This window comes from Anoplolepis gracilipes, chromosome 11 (genome assembly GCF_047496725.1).
Source record: "Anoplolepis gracilipes chromosome 11, ASM4749672v1, whole genome shotgun sequence".
Lineage (NCBI taxonomy): Eukaryota > Metazoa > Arthropoda > Insecta > Hymenoptera > Formicidae > Anoplolepis > Anoplolepis gracilipes.
Genome location: NC_132980.1, coordinates 9,735,491 through 9,753,594, shown reverse-complemented (window position 1 = coordinate 9,753,594; position 18,104 = coordinate 9,735,491). Strand labels below are relative to the sequence as shown.

General features: G+C 28.8%; 1 protein-coding gene across 2 annotated transcripts in view; it reads right to left on the bottom strand.

Annotated features, from left to right (window-relative positions):
• LOC140671319 (alpha-tocopherol transfer protein-like) overlaps window positions 1–18,104 on the bottom strand; it is a 26,195-nt gene extending 8,091 nt beyond the window's left edge. The window contains exons 1-2 of one of the 2 annotated variants that reach the window (XM_072902582.1): window positions 17,965–18,104; window positions 3,482–3,856 (exon numbers count right to left, since the gene is read on the bottom strand). In XM_072902582.1, coding sequence (XP_072758683.1) covers window positions 3,482–3,527 — 46 coding nt within the window. In that variant the 5' untranslated portion in view covers window positions 3,528–3,856; window positions 17,965–18,104. Of the gene's footprint in view, window positions 1–1,419; window positions 1,576–3,481; window positions 3,857–17,964 lie in introns of those variants that run through there. The other variant, XM_072902583.1, reaches the window with a different exon arrangement.

Here is an 18,104-nt window from a genome sequence, read left to right as displayed (position 1 = left end):
GAAATATCGATACTGTATTATTTTTCATAGAGATAGATAAATGCCAAATTGTGATCAAAGACTTTTTAGATGAAGAAAGAAAATAGAATAATGCGAGAGAAACTCGCAATCTTGTATTAATATTAATAACACAAATACAAAAAGATTTTCTTTCAAGAATTCTAATTTCCAAGGCGGAGTATTAGAATGGTATAGCAAAAAGTGGTTTTTTTATGGGCCCTATCTGTGTCATGGCCACGGAGAAATTGCTTCATAGGATCAAAACTTGTTTGGTCTAACTTGCTTGTGGTATCAAACCCATTAAATAATATATATAAAGAAAAGAATTTAAAAGACTTTTACAAAATTGTTTTTTTTTTTTTTTTTAATTTAATATCAAAATGATCGTATAATATTCTAATAATTCTCGATTTGATTATTAAATTTTTGAAATTTTCAAACTTATTGGTAAATCTTGAGATATTTCTTTTATCATCATTATTTAAAAGTCATTAAGTAAATACATTAATATAAAAAGCTGTTTCTGTATACTAGATATGCCACGAATAAAAAGTATATGGTTGCAACTTTAGACAGCAAATATAGCGCGGTAGCATCTTGCATAAGATATATAATTAATTTTTTTAAATTACTTATTTTTTGTTAAAGAAAAAAAAACATTTTTCAAAATACAAGTTATGTAAGATACGCGTAAATAACGCATTGTGTAATCCATCAAGTATAAATAGCATTATAACGTGAGTAAACTTTTTAAATCGTGAAAGTGCATTGTTAGCAAATTTTTGTTACGTAATGTCTTTCAGATTATAAACATACTAAGTTTAACACAGCGTGCTATGACGAAATAATTTTATAAAGTACCTAAAGTAAAAGATAATAAAGTTGAAGCGATATAATTTCAACACTTGATTTTTCAAAATTTTTGGTAATTTCTCTTACACACAGATTAATAGCCAATATAATTAATCGCGAAAAACACAAAATGTGAATGGTATTCGGCCGTTCACCTGTTTTATACGTGCACTGACATACATTCGGATTTAATAGAAAGTTGACGTGATACCGTGAATGCTTTAAACGTTCAGGTTCAGAGTCCATTCACGGTTCTTTTAACTTTAATTCAACTTAATTAATCAAGTATATCTATCTTTTAATAATCACATCGAGATATAATTTGCTCTACTTCGAGATACATTATCTATAGTGCCTTTAATCTATATTAATTTATTAAATTATAAAACGTAAATAATATATAAATTAACGTGCCTCTCAACGAGTACACCTGTAATAACCTGTAAAATTCTTTCTTTATGGACGTATGAAACACGATGACATTTTCGGCTGACAATGAGAGGAAAACTGACAAGTTGTGTATGATCACAGATGCACTTTCGCTGAAAAAAATTGCCTCGTACTCACTATTTACTATCGGTGGCATGATGATTCCAGGCGTATCGTTACTGCTGTATCAGCTACAAACCAGTCAAACTACCAATGATGATATGTAAAATCGAACGATCCGTTCGACACCGAAAAACAGAGGATAATGCGGTCGGTATCGCACCGACGATCGCTCTTATATGTGTGATTCTCAAGGTCAAGTTACAGTAAGGCAGCATGTCGATTTTCCGTAGATGCATGTCGCTTGCGTTGTCGCATGCGAATGTGATGTAATTTTATTGTCTCTGTCAATGTGTCGTGTGAGTGATGGTAAACAATACGGTGTCATAGGGATGCTAACGCACAGTTAGAATACGATGACAGACGCAGCCGATTAATCGACACATTGCCGAAGCGATGATTGTCGGACAATACGTCATGTATAAATATTCTATTCATGATCAATAATCGCAATCAACATTTCGTATCGGATGTTCGATATAGATGTGCGTCATAAACAATTTTTATTGTACCCGTTTTTTTTTGCGGAAGACATTTTTCAAAAATGCTCTCACGAAAAAAAGATACTGATTTTTCCTCGATAGAATATTTGTTATACAAGAAGTTTTTTTTAACAACATGAGAAATTATAGTGCATATGTGTGTACTTGTCGATCGCTAACTAACATCCATAATAAATGTTATAAAAAAAACACAATGTGATGCACGAATAAAAATTTGACTTTTATTCATCGTGAACATTAATTATTTCATGAATAATGGATTTTTTATCAGAAAACAATGTGTTATTTTTATAAAAACATTTTATAGAGTAAAGATGCACCATACCTAACTTTGAAAAACAATATTTCCAATTATTAATTTTCTAATTTTTAATTATTATTTATGAGCAAAAGAAAATCAAACAATTCGAAAGCATTATCATTATATTTATATTCCGTTATAATTAACCAAGTCTAATTCTTTAATTAATTAAAGAAGTTTAATTCTTTTATTATTTTAACAGTAACAACAAAAAAATTCTTACAGTTGGGTAAAATGCTGATTGTAAGAATGTCACTGCTTCGTAATTTTTAAGATTTTTGATCAAGAGATATATTTTGAATCTACTCAGCTAATTAATGCAAATAATAAAGCGACAGAACTTAATCGTTTTTTTATATAATATAATAATTTTTATTGAATCAAGATAAGATTTAAAAAATCTTACCTTGTCTTACGTAATAATCAACATAATTATAATCACTTTGAATTGTAAATGTATTAACTATTTTTATAATAAATTGCAAATATAATAGTAACTTTTCACATTTTTTGAGATTAAATTTCATACTTGACGTTGATAATTATATCTCGTAGTAAAATGCTAGCACTGACATTATTTCTCAACAAAAACGCAGGCACTTTACCCTACATGATAAACAGTAAATGTAAAAATGTAAAAAAGATACAAAATAGCATACACTTATAATAGCTAACGCGATTTATTAAAGAATAATAAATAATTGAAAAATTCAAAAGCCATTTACACAAGGGTATAAGCATTATAAGTATTACGTAAACAATCTTATATTTTAGAATACTAAAATAAGATTGAAGTCACATTGTTTTAACTGTTCTTAATTAATTAAAAAATAACATAAAGAAACGACTGCGCACTGTCATTTCATCACTTGTACTAAACGTGATTAGATGAGTAGATTAACGATACCTTACAAATTTTTTAAATTACGAAGAAATGGTATCATATCCGATGTAATATTTTCCTCAGATTTATATATGTATATATATATATATATATATATATATATATATATATATAATATATATATAATGTAAATTATATATATATATATATATATTATATATATATATATATATATATATAATGTAAATTTTGTTATATTTGCCATTTTAAAGTCGAAAAAATAAATGTTTGTATAGTTTGTATACAGCTTGTGATAAATATATACAAATATGAGAAAAAACTGTAAATTAAAAAAAATAAAAAAAAAAAAACAATTTCTGCTTAATTACGCGAGTTATGAGATTTTAACATTAAGAATGATGATTTTCGTACCTGTTAGAATTGCTGTTTTGGCGAACTCGAAATTTTTTGAGTCCATTGATTCGATTCTGTTAAATCCGTAGATCCAATTAATATTGTCCAATTGATGAGCAGCGCAATTAAATTAATTGACTCTCGCACTCTCTAGCGATTAGATGGCATGTTCTTTACAAAGAGATATGTCCGACTACAATATTCACTAGCGACACATCCTTATATAAACAAGCCCCACATCATTCTAATCTTTAACCTTCCGCCATTTGTTGCCACCATTCCCGTCATGCTGCTTCTAATTGTAAGTTAATGTATAACATTTTCTTCCACTCCATTCGCTATGTACAATTTTTTTTTCCCTCCAACTGATTTGCATGTACGATAACCAATAAGCTGAAGGAAAAACAGAAAATTATATTAGAGCTTTATACAAAATATTATTTTATTTTTTCTTTATTTTAATCTTTCCTAAATGATATGCTATCTGTATTATAAATATTATCTCTCTTATAAATGATATGTTATCTATTTTTTTGGTTTTTTCTATATTTTAAATGTCTCTTTATATTGTATATATAACTATTAATTATTATTTCTTTTTTAAATTGTCTGACACAATTTTTTCATTTTTCTTCATTTTTATTACTTTCTTAAATCTTATATTTTTTTAAAATTATGATAAATAATTTTCTTTAGACAATATTTTTATTTAGACAAAAAAAAATTAATTTCAAATTAAAAAAATCTCTGCAGTTAAAAAATAAATTGTGAAAAAGGAATATATATTAAATTTGCCAAGTATATATATGTTACAAGAGAGTTATAGAATGAGATTGGAGAATTGTGGAAGAGGAAGCCGGAAGAGAAGCAACTCACAGGCTGTTTAAGTTCCTAATTTTATCAATTTTTTAGCGTGTAAGATTAATTCGAATTTTATCTGAAATAAAATATAATAAATCAAATGTAACTGATGAACTGATGTACAATAAAATAATACTTTATTATATAATGATAAATCAGATTCATTATCGACAGTATTACTCATTGTTTTCAATCAATCAATCATTTTATTTAAAAACAGAAACAAATTACTATTTACAAACTTTATACTATACTTTACTTGAACATTTTTTTATTCAATTTAATGAGTATCATTATCAATCTTCGAACATTTAAAGCATGTTTCTTTCAGTATCTTTTATATTACAAGTTGTATGTTAAAATTTTTTATTAATTTTCGATTTATTATATTGATAATTGACGTCACTAAAAATTTCTTACGCAACTCAGATCTGCAGTATACAGCAAAAAAATGATCATAATACGCAAACTTAAATAACTTATTTAAAAACGTAATTTATATATATAATATACAACTAACGCAATTCATTTTTTTAGCGTTTTTTATATTGCATCTTTTCAAACTTATTTTTAACGGCTGCAATCTTTTCTAATATAATATAAATACGCGAAAGTTGCAGAAAGGTGAACGAGATATATAAGTAGCTAAAAAAATAATCTTTTTAACGGAGGACAACGCCATGTATCACCGGAGGACGTCCAGTCGATATTCCAAGAACACACTTATTGTATTGTACACCTGATGAAAGATCAACAAAAGTAAAAAGACATAATAACAAATGCCTATTAGAATAACTAAAATAAAAAAACAATAAATTTAAAATTTCATATATTTATAGAATAAGTTGCTTGTTCTGATCTGTGTAAAACCGGTCTATTTTTTAAAACTTTCCTTTAAAATTATAATAATATTATAAATTATATAATGTTATAATAATATTATAAATTATAATAAGCATATTATCGCATATTAAAATAGTTATCAATCGATCAAAAGAATAATCTGAGCATAAATCTCTACAAATAAGTACGAGTTCTCGGCAAGTTGTAAATAATATTTGGCAAAACTTCGATTTACTGGTATATAATTGCACTATTTTGCATTAATATAATTGGATAATTTTTCAAATAACTGCAGTACTAGCCATTTTACTATCGCATTCGTAGGCGAAGAGTTTTACTTCTAATTGCTAAAATAGAGGTAGAATACAGATAGATGTAACCTTTGTATTGTTTTCGTATTTTTTTCACACGTGTAAAAAATTTAATTGCGCTTTTTTGCACGAATAAATACTCATAGACTTTAATATGGCGAGGCATAAGCAGGAGTGTAATTATCTAGAAAAAAATAAATTTACATTAACAATTAAATCTATTGTATAACATTTAATATGTGAACAACTCTATGTTTATCAAAATTCATCAAATATTGATGTAATTTCATTTTTGTATTTTTCGAAAATTTAGGAAGAAAAATGAATTTTGAGCCTTGTGATTGCGACATATCAGATTGACCGACTTTTTTTATTTAAATTTTACAAACGCGCGTTTTTTTGCAATGCACATATGTATCCCTCAACAGAATATGAAAAAATATAACAACAATAAAACAAAAACATAAAGATCAAGTACGTGCTGTTCAATGAATATTTATCTTATCTCTGTAAGTTATGTTTGTCCTTCGTGTTGGCAAAAAATATCACACTTCGTTCTTCCAATGTCTAAACTGCTAAAAAAAAAGATCAAACAACAATTCAAGGAAAGAAAGGAGCAGAGTAAAAGGATCATTTCACACAAACGTCTATTGGATTAATTAAAATAAAACAAGAAATTTAAATAAGTTAATAAAAAGGCTCAATAAAAAATTAAAAAAAAATAAAGGTGTGGTACCAAGGCGTAAATGAACCGAATACGTATAATATAAATTAAAATCAAGTTATTTAATACAAAGTAAATTAAGTATACAAGAATTACAATGTTGAAGAGCAATTTGCGATAAAAAATTTCTTAAGTATAGTTATGCAGAATTGAATATAATTATACAGTATTCTACATAAAGTGTAAAAATATGTATAATTATAGATGACAACGTATATATATATATATATATATATATATATATAATTATACATAAAATGTCGCAGGCATTGTATAAGCTTACATCTACATAATTCTAATTGCAGCTATCAATCCATTTATATTATATATAAATATAACCTAAAGTTTTATACGTTGTCATCTATAATTATACATATTTTTATATTTTATGTAGAATACTGTATAATTATATTCAATTCTGCATAACTATACTTAAGAAATTTTTTATCGCGAATTGCTCTTCAACATTGTAATTCTTGTATACTTAATTTACTTTGTATTAAATAACTTGATTTTAATTTATATTATACGTATTCGGTTCATTTACGCCTTGGTACCACACCTTTATTATTTTTAATTGTAACCTTTGTATTGTTTTCGTATTTTTTTCACACGTGTAAAATTTTTGTCTGATTATAGATAAAAATTTTTTACCGGGTCGTGGCGGAAGTTGCTTAAATCTAAATTCAAGATTAAATCGTAACTAATAAATTACAGTAAAAAAACATATGAATTACATAACGGACGAGCGGACGTTTCGGCTTGACTTTTCAAGCCTTTTTCAGCGCAAATAAATGAAGGATACAACAAATCAATTATTGTATAATTAGTATAACGCGAGTTAGTGAAATGTATAAAATTGTAAGTTAGAGATATTCACAATTTGCCATCCTGATTCAACAATGCCCAAGTCTTACGACGTGTTAAAATGTATTATACCTCTCTAATTTGTCAGTTAGAAGGAAAGCACTTTAATATTATTTAGTTCATGTAACCGTATCATTATTACTAACGGTTTTTTATTTAATTTAAAATTTGATGTATTATATATAGAATAAGTTTCCTAATCTGTTTATTAATTAAAACCGGTCTATTTTTGAAATCTTCCTTTAAAATTATAATATGTTGCATATTAGTGATCAATCAAATAACTTCATAGATTGGTTTTACTGTTTCTTCTACAGATATACACACATACATATGTATACAATATATATATATATATATATATATATATATATATATATATATATACATATATTGAAAATAATGTTTAGGTTTTTATGAAAAATATTACGTATCACAGCATATGTGCTAATAAGGGGAGGGTCCATTTGGCCGGATTTCGGATGAAGTAACATTTGAAGTTTGTAGCAGATATTCCAGTAAGTCGATGATAATCGAGATCACTCAATGCGCAAAGATTATTAAAATCCAATGTTCTTTTCTTTACTAATACACGGAGATTATTTAATAAGTTAGTTATTTCAGTTTCACTCATAGTAGTATTTGTTATTGCTTGGATCCGATTTAAATCAGCATCTTTAAAAAAACTCATTTAAATGTCTCTTACAACATTGGGTCTTTGCTTAAATTATTATTCTACAGTTCACAAAAACCTTAATTAGATGCTTATAATAATTGAGAAATTTTCAATAAGTTGTTCGTTTTCTGTAGAAAATATTTACATTCAAAAATTGTCTGTTATTGATCAGAATGAATATTAATTATAAATATTTTTTCATTAATAATAATATAAAGATGTTAAAAATTGTAATAATTTGAAATATTTTAAAGTTTCTGCATAGTCCAAATCTAATATTTATTTAATATTTTAGACAAAATAAATTAAGAAGTATTACTAAAAGTTATTATTAAAATTCATTAATTTTTTTTAACTAATATTACTAATAGTACACACAAGCTCCTCTTAAAATACTCCTAAGATATATAACTTCTTTAATCATTTCAATTAAAATATCAAGGAAATATTTATTTCTTAATTATAAGAAATGCTTAAATTAAATATAATTGTATAGTAAAATTATCTTGAAAAAATTTCGTATTGATAGTATACTTCGCTGTCTACTATCAAGTACTTCTACTTGTTGGTTCTATTGTAATTCGAGGATGAATAAAAACATATGTCTAGATTTGTAATAATTGACTTTGAGCGAAGCTCAATTCTTTTTCTCCTTTTAAATTATATGCTCTACATGTTCAGCGCGGATTATAACTTTATATATTCATTGAAAAAAATAAATGTATGAAAAAGAAACGGATAAATCATGTCAACTTTTGCGCAATGTGAAAATCAATAAAAACGAACAATTTAATCGACTAATTAACATGATTCAAGGTGCATATTAACATACATGTGCTGCAGCATGATACAGCAAGTATTATATTTTATTCGCGCAACAATCATCAGATTCATTGAGATCATTATTGAGAATTATCGAGTAAATTACTAAAAGTTATGAAATGTCGACAATAATATATACAGGATGGGCCAAATAACCTGTGACAGTAAAATACAAGATATCTCGTAAAATATTCATTTTTCGATTATATTACCCTAATACTTTTATGCACAGAATAATGAAACAAATCAATTGTAATTAAAACACATATCTTTAAGAAAAAATCTGATTTTGCGACTAGCAAGTTACACATTTTTACTTTAACATAATTATGTGTTTTAATTACGCCAATTGATTTGTCTCATTATTCTGTGCATAAAAGTATTAGGGAAGATAATCGAAAAATGAATATTTTACGAGATATCTTGTATTTTACGTTAAAATATTGCAACTTTGAAGCCTTATAACTCGAAAAGTATTAATGAAAAAACATTTTATTATAGTGTTTCGGAAAACTCTCGAGATAAGCTACAAGAATATGCAAAAATATATAAGGTGTTTCGTTTAAAAAATAAGGAGTACCATTTTTTTGTCCCCCTAAAAGTCCTCCCAAAAAATTTTCCTACGCGCCACGTAATCAGCCCCCATGTGCCATTTAACGTAAAAAAATTCAAGTCTCTATCTCTAATAGTTTCGGAGAAAATAGCCTGTCACAGATTATTTGGCCCACCCTGTATGTAAAGGTCCAGAAATTCTACTTCCGCATAATTTAATTTTCAATCAATTTTGATGCTAGAAATAGGAAGCAATCAACTAATTACGTCTGCGCTATGATTTATTATTAGCATTAATTAGATAATCGATATATATATATATATATATATATATATATATATATTCATATATGCATTTACGCATTAGAGGTATCAAAAGGCATTTATATTTCCAGTTTCGTGCAGGGAATGGAGTTTCATTAGATCCGCTTGTGCGTGGTTGTTAACTCTGCTTCTACATCAGTTTATGCAGTTATGTATCGTCGATGAACCGTGCATCCGATTAATATTTATAACGCAATTGACGCGACACATGGTAGTGTGCGATGTGCACAGTTGGTAATTAAATAAATCTATAATTTCCTGTCCACGCATTTCAACCAAGAGCATTAAAAATACATATGCAAACGACATTTTCTCTCTTTCGTAAAAAAAAAAAAAAAAAAAGAGAGAGAAACATTTAAAATGTAATAAAAAAATATACATATACAAAATTTATAAACTTAAATCTTAAATTATTAATTACAAGGAAAGTGAAAAACGCACTGTGGACTTTCGCATATTAATCGGCCATTGATCCGACGTGTGCATACAGTCATAAATACTGTCAACGGCCGAATAATGCAAGCCTATCTGCTCTCATGTTATCGCTCACATAACGAAGAAAGGCAAGGCTCTGTTTGCCTATACACATACATACCTACACATCTATGTGTATACATACGTATTCGCGATTTCCCGGTAGTTCTCTCCGAGAGAGCACGTGTGCTTGCGACTTCAAATAAATCGAGTTCTAATCTCCTGAGCGACGACTTCCTTTTCTACTTGTATAGCTGCCCGTACATGGTCTTTGCATCGTTTAGTAAAAGTTTAATGCGTGAAAATTACATAAGCACTTTAAACTTTAGTCATGCAGATACCTTATATGTATACGTGTGAGAGCTTCGTTCTTTGTACAATGTCTAGTCGCTGCTAGTCTGTTTCCACATGACATTAAAAGTCACATCAAAGTTAATGGGTAACAACATCCTAAATATTTTAATTTCATCAGGAATATTGACTTTTTTCAAATAAAATATTATGTAAGACAAATATATGTATATAATAAACAATTTATATGAAAAAAAAAACCATTAATAAATTCTGCTTTAATTAAATTAAAATTAATTTTTGCTTCAAAAATGTAAACGGTTTGTTTTTCGTAAACAAAAATGATAAATAATGGTAACCGTTTACATTTTTTAAGCAAAAATTAATTTTAATTTAGTTAAAGCAGAATTCATTAATATTAATAATGCAATAAAGCAAATTTGCTTTTATAAATAGCAGAATTGTATAAATATATCTTGAACTTATTATAAATACATTTGCTACAACTTAATAATTAGCAAAATTATGCCTCTCTCTTTCTTTCTTTTATTCATTTTTATAATTCATATCCCTATTAAAAGATATTCGTCTCTGTGATAGTGCTATTTTTATGTGTTCTGTTATGAAACTCTCTCATTATGTTACTTCTCGTTAAGCTAATCCAAGAGTAGCGAGCATACATTCGCATGACAGGTATAATTTCGCGGGTTCTCTACATCTCTTAATTCTGTGCGTCTCTCCTTCATAATCCTCTCGTAATACGGCAAATCTCATAATAAGGAATTTCATTCTCAAAGAGCCGTTGCTGCGAAACTTTCTAGCACGGTACAATAGAAAATGAATATAACCGGATACGAGATCAGAATCTCGATGACATGCTAAAATCACTGGACTTTCACTGTGAAAAATTGTAAAAAAAAATTTTTAATATTTTGTTTCGCGATCAAAAGCAGTTAATTCAAAATTACAACTCGGTTAATGTAGATTCATTTTTGTCAAGAGTATAAATATATATATCAGCTTTTAAATATATATTTTAGTAATTAGAAGAAAACAACGGTACTAAATATGAGTTTTGTTCAATTAATCGAATATTATTAATTCAATCAAGTTATTTCAGAGCCTCGCTCATCCCTGATAATAACGTTTTCTTGTTTGATGAATAGATTATCTTTTGCAATGCATTTAATTTACCTATCATACTTCGGCCGACACTTTTGCAGAATTAAAGAGTACCAGGAAATCGTATAGAAAATATAAACAATGAATAAAATAAGTTCAGAAATTTAGTGCGTTTACATAAACACGACCGTGATCAAAGTATATCTATATGATCGTCACAAAAAATTGCTGTCCCGTGTCTATTGTTAGACTGCATTGTTGATCGTTGATTGATTCAATAATATTATCGGTTTAATAACTATTATTAATTAAAAAATCATAGGTGAATCAGCGCAATATCAATGACATCTTTTTATATATCTTAAAATAATGTAGCATTATGTGTTGATTAATAACATTCTCATTTATCAAATCATCCAATGAATTGTTTCGTATGCCGACTTTCGACAGATCGTTTACTAAAGGTGGACAACAAAGGTTGAAATGACGTAAGTGCAATTATTATCACAAGGAGCCAGTTTCTTCCCAATAACGTACTGCAAATTTAAATTATTGCAAAGAAAAGAAAAGAGAGAATCTATTTTAGAATTTTATACTCTATTTAAATATTTATTTAGTAAGAATTATTTAAAAAAATAACTTTTTCATTATGATAAAATTTTTTATTATTCTCTAGAAATGTATAATCGATTTTAAAAAGTCGTAAAAATCCTAAATAATAATTACAAGTATATCTTTTCAATGTTCATTAAATCTTTGCTGTATCAAATTAATTATTATTTTAATAAAAAAAAATAATCTTAATATTTAAAATAGAAAAGCAAGTTTCAATTTTAGCACAGAATGTGCTTGCATTTTCTGCATGTTGCTTTTACAATTACGTTGCCATTAAATTTGTAATATGTGTTGTCATTCACGATGTTATTTATTAATGAATATCTTGAGTGATGCGATGCGTGACGAAATGATCGATGATTTTTACAAAGTGCGAAATGGAAGTGTCTACGTGTGATGATGCGTGGACATGACTATGCAATTTATTATCAATCATACTGTAAGTTTCCAAGTGTGTGGGCCGAGAAAATTCAACCATATATATATATTTTTTTCTCTACTAACAATGATTGACAGCGGGTGTCGTAATCTTCTCTTTTGTATTTTCACCCACTCATTGAAAATTACGACTGAACAAAGCAGTATAAAAAGTACCGTTGATATTTGATTATTTTTTTCGTCTGACAAGTGAATTCATCAGAAATAAAGAAAAAAATAACGCTGGAAGATAATTTAACGTTTATTTATATCGCTGTTTCCGCTGAAATATCGTGCCGGAAATTATTAAACGTCAGCGAACGAATATTTTCACCAAATTAATTTAGGATTATCACAGATGTCCCAGGGCTCTACATAAATAGATACCATTATTATAGAACGAATATTTAATTACTGTATTTTATTACGCTAATTATTAGTTTCTTAAAATAATAGTCATAAAATTCAATATCTCGAATGTAATCGATAAATCGGATATGCATTGATTAATTTAAATTCCAAAGATCGCTACATCGTGAATTAATATCTCATTTACTGATTGTATTACACTCTTATATTCTCATACGTACATTAATTACAACAGAAATTAATGAGATAGCCTCATTTCACAATGAAATCGCTTGCGCTTAATATTAGCCGCAAGACTTACCGGTGGGTATATCCGTTGCACATTAATTATGTGATCGAAACTGGTGGAAGGTTATCGGTCATCTTTATCTTCATTTTAGTCTCGCAATAGTCATTTAATGCACGTTTACAAAGCTTGGTTTAATAATATATATATATATATATTTATATAATATATTTTCCTCTCCTCTCTTTTCGCGTTAGTTTTTTTTTTTTCTCTTTATCTGCATACACTCATTTTTCATAGATAACTCGGGTGAACCTCCTCGCAAAAGAGTGCGAGATAATAAATATTTTACAAGGTGTAAGACTACATCGCGCAAGAAGTCTTTAATTTAATTAGAGGTAAGCAGAAAATGACGGTATTGTAAACCGGAATCACGGCGCGGACGCCGATGATTTAACGGTCTTAACGTGAGATAAATCTAAACCCTCCAGGGAAACTAGTGAGTTTCCGAGTTCACGAACGTAGTAAATGACGACCCTTCCATCGGTTCTCGATGGAAAGGCGATTGTGCCACGGCGGTCATGCAACTTTCTCGCTGCCGGAATCGCAAATGCGGAAGAGATCAGGATAGTACTTGAGTAGCCGCTAACCGATCAGTGCCCACAGGATCGTTGTCTCGCAAGGATCACGAACGAAAGAAATCCTCGTCTACAGACCTGGTGCATTTTCGGCAGGCTCTCCTCCTCGGTGAGTCGTCGTTGAAGTAAGTTCCGCAGATCGAAAAACGAAAGGGATCCGCGATTGTCTTTTGCGATCAGCATGCATTGCAATTATTAATATTTCTCAACCATCAATTCTTAATTCCTGTTTATTAAGAGTCACGTGAATTTATTTTGAGAAGTGAAAATTTGTTTCTCCAAAGTTTTCTACGTCTATTGATCTTTTGTTTATAAATGAAAATATTATTGTAGTAGAAATACGAGATATCCGACATCACGATGTCAATGTTTGCCAAGATGAACATTTATAATTCGTATATTTTCGATTGTCCGCCTAATCGAAAGTTAAATATATACGAGGTTCAAAATATCGGCAAGAAATATATATATATATCTGTGTATTTTTTTTATTACAATGTCATGTCTTAAATCTTACCTAACTCAACAAAAACAAAATGATTGATAGAATTATGTCTTGAAAGCCATGATGTACTGTTCAATAATCGTTTCTTTGTTTTTGCTGTACTGTGATTAGTTCACGTCATTGTGAGAAATTATAAAAACATCGTGAATCAGAAATTTAATATGCGTGAAAACATGTGCACAATTGCCAAGATTATACGTATCAAAATGATTCATACAGTCAAAGATCAAATAATCATACACACTATAAGTATACAATAATTAATTAATTATTGAAGATAGAGTAATTAATTATTTTAATTTTGCGTTACCAGTTCTATAGATATGTTTTATAAAAAGAACACAATATTTATTTGATATGAGTTAAAATATTAATTCACGCAAATTTACGATCAACGAGAGCTAATAAAAATCGCGCTTCAAAAGTAACAGAGAAACAAACAAAGATGGTTGCATAATGTGTTTGGTAATTATGCATATTTTGAAAGTGCAATTTATGTGTACACATAAATCACAAGTGAAATCCATAATTTACAGGAAACCTAAAATGTAAAACTAGTTATGCATATGTATTTCGCTCTTTAAATTTAATATAAGCAGAGTATTAAATAATTTTCCAAGAAAAAAATAAAAATTTTTGACGCACAATTAGATTAATTCATTGTATGACGTTAATAACAAGAAAAAGAGCAACTGACGAAGAAATAAGTTTTGTAGAAGCTATTAATATACAATACTGTATACAATGTAATTTGCAATGATAGATTTTACCAAGAGATTTTTAAATAAGAATCTTATTACACGTTGATTTTAGACTTTATTAGCTTCGATTTACGAAATTTAAAAAATGTCGATATACATTAATATAATGCTAAATATTTTAAATTTTAGATGTCAAAAAAAAACGCGCAATTGCCAAAAATGGAAACAGTATATGGTAATACATTTAATATGTATGCAGATTGTATACTGGTATTTTGATAAATCAAACTTTCTAATAATGATTTTCATCGTAATGTTGTTATCGAGGGTTTTTGGTTTTTGTTTTATTGAACAGACTAATAGTCAACGTTAATTTAGTTCGCCATCTTGTAGGTATAAGCAATACCACGTTGTTTACAAAATATTTTAAGATATAATTAGAAAGTTCTAATACGCTGTTAATGATAAAAAGACATCAGTTGGTAAGTAGAAAGCCGGAAATTTGCACTTCAGTGGATAAACTCTAGCGGAAAATCCCTGCGTAAAACTATGACATGTAATTTTCATTACACCTAACTGTATACAGTTGCATATCGACAGGCGTAGCTTTAAATCTCGACGATCGCATGTATGTATGTACATACATACATACTCCCGACAAGTTTTCGCGATTAAAAACAAGAAAGAAGAACACCTTTCTTTTTATTATCTTTTCCTCAAAAGATGAAGATTGATGTAAAAGCACTTCTTACGTCACGGATGAATTGGAGTGATTCGCAAAAAAGAGTGAACTCATTTACAGAGTGATTTATCATGCTTTCAGAGACTCTAAAAATAGTCTTAATCTTTCACACAAATGTGAGAGAACTGACTTTCAGATCAAATAATTTAAAATATTATTAATTATTTTCTCGAGAACTATTAATAATAACGACAAGAGTCTTTCATGATGTTCAAAGTTCGTTGTGATTATGAGGCACTTTGCAGAACAAGTATTCTGTATACATATAAGGAACGTCCTAGAAATCTCAATTGTATTTTTTCTTAACTACGTTTTATGAGAGTTTTCCACAATCGAGAATTGAGTTCCCTAGCCTGCAGAAATATTCCAAAACAATAATAATAAATAATGAATTTAATTAAAAAATGCATTTATGTTTTTCTACCTATTATGTATTCTGCTTTACGTATTATATAATGTCTAGAAATTCATTAAAGGAAATTGAAGTTAGCTGGAACGAAAATAATAAAACTGTTGAAGCAAATGGATATGTGTCTGCTAACGTAATATTTCTCGCTATTAAACACTATATATGTGTTGCAATATTATTACAGTTTCACTTTTGGCCCGGTACAGAATGCATTCTTAGATATTTTGCGAGTAAAATGCATACAAGAAACGCTGTAAAGGATTTGAACGAAATCAAACAATTTCAGAAAATTATTATAAACAGAGAGTACGTAATCTAGATACGACAGAAATATATTATCATTGTACCGACATACTTATGATGTAATATCATCAAAAGGATGGAGAAAGTGCACTCTAATAACATATACTTATAGTTAGATTACATCACATAGACATCATTATATGTTGATAAATTCGACATAAATTCTCATGCTCGATCACGCGCCGTATAATGACATACAATACATCCACCTGAATACGGATATATATATATATTCATAAATATAGATTCGCATACATTTTCTTCAAAATTTTCATTATTCTGTCGCGATGCGAATTATTTCAGGATCGTAGTGAACTTTCATCGACGCGATTGCCCGTCCAATTCAAAAGGTCGAATTTATATATAAATCTCTTCTTTATTTTCCGAATAAAATTCCCTCATTGATAGTCGCGTCAATCGATTTATTGATCCGCATTAAGAAGAGTAGAATCTTTGTCCGTGTATTTTTGTGCGATGTCAATGACATCGTGCGTGCGTGCGTGCGTGCGTGCGTGCGTGCGTGCGAGCCGGCGTACCATGAAATGCAGCCGTCAGTGAAAGCGTCAGGCTGTGGATGTGCAACAGGATGACCATGACACATTTCGCAACACGCCTCTAGTAGTATAATTTTCCAGATGTAATCGCGAAATTAGGTCGAAAATTATATCCTTCTGTCCGCGTAATAAAGAGACTTCGACCATCGGTTCCGCGCCATCTTTTCGCTCTTTTTTTTCTTTCCTCTTTTTCTCCGTCTTTCAATGTTAAACTGATGATTCACACTTGTTATTCTACCTTTGCCCGGCATTGTTCCTTATCTTTTCGCGTCAATTTCCGAACATCATTTTCTGTTGCGAATGACTTCGTTCTATTATTCGCACACACGTATACGTACAATGCTGTGTGCCAATAGTGATAGAGTGATGTCATCACAAGTAACTATCTACGTACATGTTGTACGTAATGAGCTAAATAACTACTTGAAGATATACGTTAGACGTTTGCATGCGCAAACACATATATACACATGCTTGTAAATTTTATGTGTTATATTCTTTCAATAATCTTGCTTCATAGATTCTAGAATCTAGAAAAGTCTAGATAATTCATAGATTCTAGAAAATTATTAAAAACTCACGTCGCAGTTTCTGAAGAGCATCGCGCGTGAATAAACCTTGAGAAAAGGTCTATCATAAATTCTATCTGAAGAATTTCAAATAAAAATACCAATATCGAAATTTTCTCCAGCGATGTAAAATAATCTATATATTCTTATACGTTAATCTATATTGTTTTAGATTTAATTTTGATTCCATACACACACACACATTAGAAATATTGTTATCACGTATAAAAGAGCAAATTGATCTCAATATTTGTTCGTATAAAATTGAAAATTTATTATTCATGAAACACCTTGCATGGAATATTTCCGATTATTAAAGAAACGATTTTGCCACACATTGGCATTAAATTACCGAGAAAAAAAACACACTCGATATTTCTAAAAGGATCTATTATAGATGAATCACGGCTTATATTTGCCGAGCGCAAAAGCAAATAATGTTACATAGCAGTTAAACAATACTGTTACACGAAATGATACATGTTAGAATCAAACGGAGGAAAATTAATGAAAGCTAGCTTAAAAAAAAAAAAAAAAAAAAAAATGTTTGTTCGTTAAAGAAATATTTTTTTTTCTTCTTAATTACTTGCGAGCAGCGAATAATGACCGTGTTTCTCGGCCACTATGCTTTGTAAGGCGACCTGATGCGATGGCGGCCCACGCTTGGCCTCGGACACGCGAGAAGACGCACTAATAACCATGCGAGACGTCCAACTACCTCGCACA